This window comes from Rhinichthys klamathensis, unplaced genomic scaffold, assembly GCF_029890125.1.
Source record: "Rhinichthys klamathensis goyatoka isolate OS25496 unplaced genomic scaffold, OSU_Roscu_1.1 h1tg000035l_1, whole genome shotgun sequence".
NCBI lineage: Eukaryota > Metazoa > Chordata > Actinopteri > Cypriniformes > Leuciscidae > Rhinichthys > Rhinichthys klamathensis.
Window position 1 is genome coordinate 5,519,227 of NW_026606583.1, and position 9,453 is coordinate 5,528,679.

General features: G+C 34.7%; 1 protein-coding gene across 2 annotated transcripts; it reads left to right on the top strand.

Moving 5' to 3' along the window:
- Positions 1–160: 160 nt before the first annotated feature.
- irf3 (interferon regulatory factor 3) lies at positions 161–6,917 on the top strand. 2 transcript variants are annotated; one of them, XM_056246011.1, is made up of 11 exons: positions 161–359; positions 671–884; positions 2,060–2,237; positions 2,332–2,357; positions 2,497–2,539; positions 3,060–3,125; positions 3,966–4,247; positions 4,331–4,427; positions 4,538–4,809; positions 4,932–5,053; positions 6,174–6,917. In XM_056246011.1, exons 2-11 carry the CDS (start codon positions 720–722, stop codon positions 6,285–6,287), a joined length of 1,365 nt encoding a protein of 454 aa, XP_056101986.1. In that variant the 5' UTR covers positions 161–359; positions 671–719; the 3' UTR covers positions 6,288–6,917. The 2 variants fall into 2 exon arrangements, with proteins under 2 accessions (XP_056101986.1, XP_056101987.1); XM_056246012.1 differs by having other exon boundaries at positions 3,975–4,247.
- Positions 6,918–9,453: the final 2,536 nt, after the last annotated feature.

Sequence of the window (9,453 nt, forward strand, 5' to 3'; positions counted from 1 at the left end):
TTTGAAAATGTCATTGATTTTCACGTTGTTCAAACCTGCCGTACCAAACTGACCAAAATGACAGATATTAGTCGTCCTCGCCATCTAGTGGTCATCTAGGGTAAAACAGTTCCCCAGTACACGGAGTGACGTGTACAATGACGTCAAAATGGAAAATCGAAACTGACATGGATTTCCCAATTTCCCGAGTAATGTTCAACACCTGATGTTAAGGGACAATAAAGTGTTCAAGCGTTGAATAAAGTCCGGTATTAACGCAGAACTGACAAGCAAGCCTGTCTCATAGTCCTGATATCTGAAGAGTTCGCTGAAAAACACAACAGGCCACAGAACACACACTGTCGATGTAACCTTACACGGTAAGTGACGATTAAGCCATTGTGTTTTTGTTATTATACTTATGGTTTATTATTTGACTCCCGAGATCACATTATTCCTTATACAGAATGTCTTCCAATTCCAAGATATGTCATGTTTAAAATTAAAATGTCCACGGCGATATGTAAGAAAATGTCTATACTGTAAAGTTCAGTCAAACACTGACATTAGAAGAAAGGTGTTTTAGGTTTTACTGTATTTTAGGGGTGTATTAAATAAAAGTTTAATAAGAGTTGTGAGAGTTTGTAAATGAAATGTAAGGATATTTCAGCATGTTCTTCTGTTTGTGCAGGTACATTGATGGTTTAGTTTGGTGTGTTGTATAGTCTGTGTGCATCATCATGGCCCAACCAAAGCCGCTCTTCGTTCCCTGGTTGTACCAAAAGATAGAGAGTGGAAGTTATCCTGGAGTGTGTTGGACCAGTAAAGAACTTCAGCAGTTTAGCATTCCATGGAAGCATGCTTTGAGACACGACAAAAACAGTGATGATGTCCTCATATTCAAGGTGAAAATAAGCATTATTTGTCATTATTAAAGATCCATTATCATTAATACAGGTTTTTGATTACCATATTAATGCGCCATGTTTTTTTACATGATACTCCAAGGTACTTAAAAGGATAGTTCACCCAAAAAGGAAAATTCTGTCATCATTTACTCACCTTCAAGTCGTTCCAAACCTGTATGATTTTCTTTCTTCTGTTAAACACAAAAGTAACCAAACAGTTGATGGGCCCCATTGACTTCCATAGTATTTTTTCCCCATCAACTGGTTTTAAATGATGACAAACTTTTCATTTTTGGTTGAACTATCCCTTTAAAATAATTAAATTTGATAATACCATAGCAATGCAATGGCACTTTTAGTATACATAGTGCATTAGATCGAAGTAGATCTTTATATGTAGGCTAATTTCATAATTACTTATGTTGTCTTTGAAATATGGCTTACGTCAAATGTACTGACAAGCATTTATGGTAACCTAAAATATACTTTAATGTCATATCCACTGAAACATCTATTTATGTCATGTAGAGAGAGAGCAGTTGTCATGCTTTATGAAACAGCTTGACAAACTTTTAAACCAGACAGTATCATTATTTCTGTGTTACAATAATTCAAGTGATCCCAGAAGTACTGGGATAAACATTTATAGTTCGGATATAAACACTGATGTCTATGGTAGCTATCAAAATGGAGTAAATCACCTTTTAAAACCAACTTGAAGTGACTGTTAAAAAATGTACTTGTCAATGAATAATTCATTCAAGAGATTTGTTCAAAATCACTGATTCATCCAGTAACGAAACAAGTGAAGTCTTCATGAGTGAGTCAATGAATCATTCATTCAAACCGATTTAAAAAAAAAAAAAGTTAAAAATGTTGTTTTTTTAAAATATAGTCTGCTACAATGAACATTTTGTCAGAGCTTCTAGTAAATTACATGTTATTTAGTTGAATTGTCTATTCAGATTCATGGGCGAATCTTGATCCTTAATTAAAAAAAATCGTGATTGTCAATTTATCCAGAATGGTGCAGCTCTAATGCATACTATCTTTAAGCACACTTAAATTTGAAGTACACTACAAGTGCACATTTAATACATTTATTTTTCACAAGAGGACACTATAATTGTAAGGGTAATTGTCTTCTAATATCTGTAATTTGGTCCGGTCAGGCATGGGCTCAGACCAGCGCTTCTGGAGACAGCAGGATAAATGGAGATCCCTCTGTTTGGAAGAGAAACTTCCGAAGCGCTCTGCGTGCCAAAGGCTTCAAGATGGTATTTGACAACAAGAATGACACTGCTAATCCGCATAAAGTGTATCAGTTTCCATCTGATCGTCTTTCTGCAGGTAAGAAACTATACATTTGTGTTTGATGTCATTAAGAAGATTGTTCATTGAACTCTTCTGAACCTTTTCCGTTCTCTATCCTGACCGCCTTTAGGATCGGAAGGGTCTCAAGAGACTGATGTGAGTATCTGTTTAATCAGTTATTATGTGCTTGTCAGGTTGGGTTTTACAAAAAGCACATTCAAATAGACAACCTGTGTAATCGGACAAGACATACTGTACACACACTGACTTGGGGAATTTGTTTTCCATTTTTTAGTTTTCTCCAGAACTATATTTGGAGGAGGAAAGCGTGTTCTCTAGTAAGCAGTTTTTTATACCCAGTCATGCATTTGTTATACAGGTGAAACTCGAAAAATGAGAATATCGTGCAAAAGTTAATTTATTTCAATTCAACTTAAAAGGTTCAACTAATATATTATCTAGACTCATTACATGCAAAGTGAGATATTTCAAGCCTTTATTTCTTATAATTTGGATGATTACAGCTTATGAAAACAAAAATTCAATCTTATTTTTATTATACCCTATTATGAACCAAATTCAAATTTAGAATATTGTGAAAAGGTTTCCATAGCTGTAAGCCATAATCATCCAAATTATAACAAATAAAGGCTTGAAATATCTCACTTTGCATGTAATGAGTCTAGATAATATATTAGTTTCACCTTTTAAGTTGAATTACTGAAATAAATGAACTCTTGCACGATATATTCAAATTTTTCGAGTTTCATCTGTATAATACTGAGATAGGCCTTTAATCGTGATGACATTATGTTTGACTTTTATCTCCTTTGTCTACTCTGATCTTTTCTTTCTTAGAAAACCCATCTCAAGGTTTAGAGGGACAATTAACTGGACTAAACCTTCAAGAAAGTCCCTCCCGAGGTAGATTTTTTTGATGCGGTTTAGCAAAATATGATTTGGATTAACTCTATGGATATGGTTTTACCATTATTTTAGGTATTTGAATCTCTATATGCATAATGTATGCTATTGTTATATTATGATAAAAAACACACACTCACACACAAAGTGATGTCCTGCTTAGGAAATTGACATGCTTTATTCAAATATTATACAAAATTCAGTTGCACTTTATTATACAGTAAGTGCACTTCCGTGTATAAAACACTGGGTAATATGAGGTAACTAAATGTCTTAAGGTTAGGTTCAGGGTTAGAACCTAGTTATTACCTAGCTATTGTAATAACTATAATAAGTACATAGTATGTACATGGGAAACAGGACTGTAAAATAAAGTGCTACCAAAAATTAATTTAAGATTTTGTAAGCGTGTTGTTTTATCGTGGTAACGCAATGACACGTCAAATTATGCGGGCATAATTTTTGGCCTGGCTATCATACAAATAAACATGTAAAAACAACAGAGAACCAACTAAATATTAATAACTGAATATGGTGTCGAGTAGACAGTGTCTGCCTTTTGTTTTTCTATGCATTTTCTTATTTGCATAGTCAAATAAAACCTGTAGCTGTAGTTTGGCTTTTATTGTCAGATAAAGACCCTAACCATGTTTAGTGTGTGGTTCTTCCCTCATATTTAAAATGTGTATATATATATATAGATGCATATTTAGATGGTTTAATCCCCTCCGGACACCACTTTTGACCACTTTTTTACAATGTACGTGGATTATTGCTTTTAGTTAAATAATGATTTAAAGGACAGTGAATTGTGAATTTCACTTTTCGTATTTGTTTCAGTCCATGAAGTTTGGAATTCAGAGCAGTTATACTTGGGACAACAACTCTTCCAAAAAATGAATCCATGTTCAGAACCCCAGTTTACTGGGATGGCCCGTTTTCAAAGAGTGGACCCTCCTGTAGCCTTCTCTTCAGCTGGGGGTGCTGTTGGTGGTTTGGGGCAGATTTCACCAACTGATGCGGTGACGGCGGTGAATCCTCATTCTCCAGAATATCAGCGGCCGGCGGCGTGTCCACCACATGCTGAAGGGGATCAGGATGCCATTCCTGAACCAAAACTGGGTAGGTAGAACCCGAGACCATGACATATTCTTCACATCAATCACTGGTGTTTAATTACTCACAGCTTTTTTTTCCATTCACAGAGACATTTTTTCGGATTAAGGTGTATTACAAAGGGAAGATGGTGTTAGAAAAGCTGGTGGAGAATGCTGGATTCAGACTGATGTATCAGGAAAACATGTTGGTTTTTTTGTACTTAATTTACTGATCAACTTTCAATTAGCACCACCAAATCATGTTTTAATATAATAGATGAATACTTAACAACAGTCTACACTGTCTTCCCATAGGGACGAGTCCAGTGCTGACCTACCACTACCAGTGGTGAGGCTGCCTCCTCCACATGATATCCTGGATCAGACCCAGGCCAGGCTTACAAATGATATCCTGAATAATCTGGGCGGTCTGGAGATCAGGAGATCGGATGCTGTGGTTTATGGCCACCGCTGGGGAAACAGCAGGATCTATTGGGGTCTCTGCAAACATGAAAAAAGCCCAACAACCAGAGAGCTCTCCAAGAACACACCTGACCCCATCTACTTCTTCAAAAATTATATTTCAGGTGAATTATATTAGATGTTTATTTTATGTATTTGTTCAGGTATTGGTGGTTGCAAATATTTAGGTGATTCTTCTATATCCCTTGGATAATTTGCTGGATGTCTGTTGATGCCATTCCATTAGGTTTGATGGAGTTTATGGAGACGAGCGGTGAATCTCCCTCTTATACTCTTTACTTCTTTCTGGGAGAGAAGTGGCCGGACCCCAAAATGAGACCTTGGGAGAAGAAACTCATCATGATAGAGGTTCGGATTGGGCAAATTATTTATTGTCCTAATATATATATTTATAAAATATTTGTGATATTTCAATTTTTAATATTAAAACCCTATAAAACGCACTGTACCATATTTGGTACGCAAACTATCAACATGATCAAAAAAATTATCTGTTGCACACATGCCTCCTGCTGTCTGATTGATAGTTTATACTTTAATGATAAAACAAAGTCCTTATAGTATCGTTTTAAAAATGTTCACCTTCAGGTCGTGGTTCATGTGTCTTTTTACTCTAAAATGTTTAATGATTTTTATCACATAAATGTAAGAATAACTTTTATATTGTTAGTAATATTTCAAGATGGACACTTACTGGACTGAAGAAACTTATCCATACATACTTTCTTTTTTAGAAAAATCATGTTAAAATGTATCAAATATGATGCATTAGGCTTTTTGAGGAACGTGTATTTGTACATCTGTCAATCCTCATTGTATTGCTTTACGTTATATGTTTCTTCCACAATTAAAACCTAGATTTTATCATAAAACCTAAGCATTTAAAAATCATCTAACTAAAACATATTATTGAGAGATATAGAGTGACATCTGATATAGTCTGAGCTCCATATTCTCACTATATCATTTACATTTATGCATTTGGCAGACGCTTTTATCCAAAGCGACTTGCATTGGATTTCAAGGTACACACTTACATTCTTATCAGTTCTTTTCATACTATCATACTAAATGAGAAACAAAAGCCTTGATATATCAAATATGATACTCAACAAAAAACAAAAAAAAATTGTCTAAAGGTTCAATAAACGGCTTGATTTTCCTGACTATTATTCCATAAGTCAGGCTTTACAGGGTTGAGAAATAGTTTATTGAACATTGGTATCTTTCATCATATTGCAGTTATGGCCACAGTCACATGTGACTATCCACTCAAAGCCATAAGTTGCAGTCTACACCTGTTGAGTCACTGACTGTAATGTAATGCCTCTCGTGGCTTTCTGCTTCATTAGTATTCACAATTTCTTAGAGGCAGCAGTAGTGATTTTTGTCAGAGTATATCAAATAAAATAAAAAATTGTATCATGACTTATTTGTATCTTTCCCATGGTTTCTCTGGTTTGGTTAGGTTATCCTGACTTCACTGGAGGGTTTGAACACGTTGGCTGTTACACGTGGGGCGTCTTCACTGCAGTCAGTGGAGCTACAACTCTCTCTGGAGCAAATGATGGAGTTGTGTTAGAAAGATCGCTTCTGACCAAGTGAAAAGGCTTGACTCTATTCTTATTTGGGATGAATTGAAATGACTTCTTAAAGTGCCCCTATTATGCTATTTTAAAGGCTTTAATGTTGTTTTGGAGTTTCCTACGATGGGCTTACATGCATCCAATGTCAATGTAATATACATTACACATCACCTCATTTCTCAGAGAGTCTGAAACGGTTCGTTCGAAGATTCAGTCTCTGTAAACCCCTCCTTTCCGAGAGCCTACTCTGCTCTGATTGGTCAGACGTCCCAGTCTGGTGTGATTGGTCGACAGCTTACGGTGCATCGGACATGAAACTCGTATTACCATATCTGATGAATATTAGCTCTACCTCAGCACTTGATACACTGTTATATGAACAAAGGCGTTGTTTTTTTCCGGATCAAGTCCTTGTCCTTTTGAAATGCATGCAACGTGGATTCTCAGCGCTGAAAACTGCGTCTTCTCGACATGTCGACAACATGAACCAAACTCTTCCAGTCTCAGCTACAACTACAGTGTTTGAGGGCGGGTCAAAGCAGAACTTGTTTAGCCAATGAAGACCATAGACTGGCATTATGCAAATTTGTTTCATTTTTACGTAGGTTTGTAACAGGATGGGAAGTGAGACTGGAATTACTGACGACACGTTTCTGCAGGTCAGAATCGATTCTTTCTTTTAGGAGATAATAACTTTATTTGTGGTGCACTTTGATCTTTGAAATGTTACATTCACAAACAGCTATATTACGGTACACACTGCATGAAAGCTAATATTCGAAAAAGCATAATAGGGGCACTTTCAACTGTTTACTTAGTGGCGACTCCATGGTTAATTGTATTTATTTAAAAGTGTGTGGACTAATATTGCTGAGCAAATTTTCAGTAATGGTACAAGACAATAATAATTGATTCAGTAGATACAAATACATAAAGAAGTTTACAAAGGGAGTCGTATTTCATATAACAAGTTGTGTGTACTATCATAAAAAGTCTGTGCCTTTCAGTCTGGTTTTACACTACTACTGTTCTCATAATACAATAGTGTCAGATTGAATAATCATGTCTTTTCACAATGTCCTCAATCTTTTTTTGATTTTTGTTATATCTTTGACTGAACTGAATCTGAACTGAATGTGAACTGTTCATTTTGTGGGCTCCAGGACTTCATTGTTCCACTGATGTGCCGTTTCTTTTGCTTTTTCAACTGATATGAACAGGTTTGCACTTAGAATCATTTCACTTTCCAGTCATGTAAAACCTGGAAATATCAGGGAATTTTACGTGTTTTCCAGGCATGGAAATCGCATGCAAATTAATAAAATCTCAAAAAGTCATGGAAAAGTTGAGAACATTTCAATTCAATTCACATTTATTTGGTGTAAAGCCACATAAAGTGGCTTTACAGAAAGATACATGCTTCTATATTACAATTCAGAGTGATCTTTACCAGTGTTGACTGTATTAAAGTAATGTCCATATGTCAAACATTTTCTAAGATAATACAAATAGTGCAGTTAGCTAATATTATGTATTCATTTAGACAGAAACAATTATCTCATTAAAGCAATTATTACAAGTTGTGATCATGATAACAATACATTTCTATAATGAATATACATTTTTCTATTTATACTCTGTTCTGAAATATTTTATCGATAAGCCATGGTATCAGATTTGTGATTGAATCAGTTGAATCAGTAGTATTCAATGAACTGATCAAACCGGTTTAACATTTAATATTCAGCTATGTGGGAGGGATTTTGCACCAATCAGATTTCACTGTGGGCGGAGTTGCCCAGCGCTACACAACATAAATAAACTAAAGACCACAACATGTCCCAGAGGGATTCATCTAACTTACATTAAACTGACACACTGTTTGTACCACTGATTCTACAGTCTCAAAAAATAAAACATTTAACGAGCATCAAAGCAACATACTTCTTTGAAAGAATATGGACACTTTCAAAGAAGTGTCCTTCACATCACAACACATTTTAAAAATTAAGATCTATATTTATATTTTATTATTTAGATGTACAATACATTTTAAAAGTTTGGGATCTGTAAGATTTTTCAAATGTTTTTGAAAGAAGTCTCTTCTGCTCACCAAGGCTGCATTTATTTAATCAAACAATTTTTTTGAAATATTATTACAAATTAAAATACATATTTTCAATGTGAATATATTTTAAAATGCAATTTATTCCTGTGATGCAAAGCTGAATTTTTAGCATCATTACTCCAGTCTTCTTCAGCATCACATGATCCTTCACAAATCATTCTAAAATATATACTTTTTTTTTGTGGAAACCAACATTTTTTGTCAGAATTATTTAATGAATAGAAGTTCAAAAGAACAGCATTGTAACATTATAAATGTCTTAACTGACACTTTTGTTCAATTTATTGAGTCCTTGCCGAATATATATATACACACACACATATACACAGGGTGCGATGTGTGAAAAAGCAGAGGGTGACGTTTTGGAAAAAAAAATAAAAAATCATGAAAATAAATCACAAACCACAGTGGGTATTTCATGCAGCTGTTAAAATAACATAATTATAGAATAATTATGACCTTTAATGAAACAATATTGGAAAATTTTGAAAAAGGAATATTTTAATAAATTTTTTACATTTTATTTCGTCAAATAGAGCGAGATTTTCACTCTTATTATGCCTGGTCCTTTCCTCATTGGGAAGCACTCATACACATAGGTTATTCTGGAAAGCACATCCAATTTGTTTGTTTCTTTTTTCTTTATTCTACAAAAGCATAACGATTTGTTGTTATTATGAGCATAGACACTGACGAAAATGGCCAAGCACCCACAGAATGTAGTAAATGAAATGGCCAAGCACCCACTTGCCAGATGTAGTTTGTCCAGATATAGGTCTACAGATGTATGCAGATGACACAGTGGTATATGCATCTGGTAATAACTATATTTCTGGGGCTGACAAACTAAATGCTAACTTAGAAAAAATATCATCTTGGCTGACCTCATCTTGTTTAACCTTAAACACCAAAAAAACAAACTCTGTCTGCTTTTCAATTAAAAAACGACCTCTAACACAACTTTTGAACGTAAAAATTAATGGGGAACTTATTGAACAAGTACCTGAAGTGAAGTACCTCGGAATAATTTTGGA

Coding starts and splice junctions, on each gene's coding strand:
- irf3 (XM_056246011.1), top strand. CDS start 720: ATGGCCCAACCAAAGCCGCTCTTCGTTCCCTGGTTGTACCAAAAGATA. Junction 4,248..4,330: donor CATTCCTGAACCAAAACTGG/GTAGGTAGAACC, acceptor TTCCATTCACAG/AGACATTTTTTCGGATTAAG. Junction 5,054..6,173: donor AGAAACTCATCATGATAGAG/GTTCGGATTGGG, acceptor TGGTTTGGTTAG/GTTATCCTGACTTCACTGGA.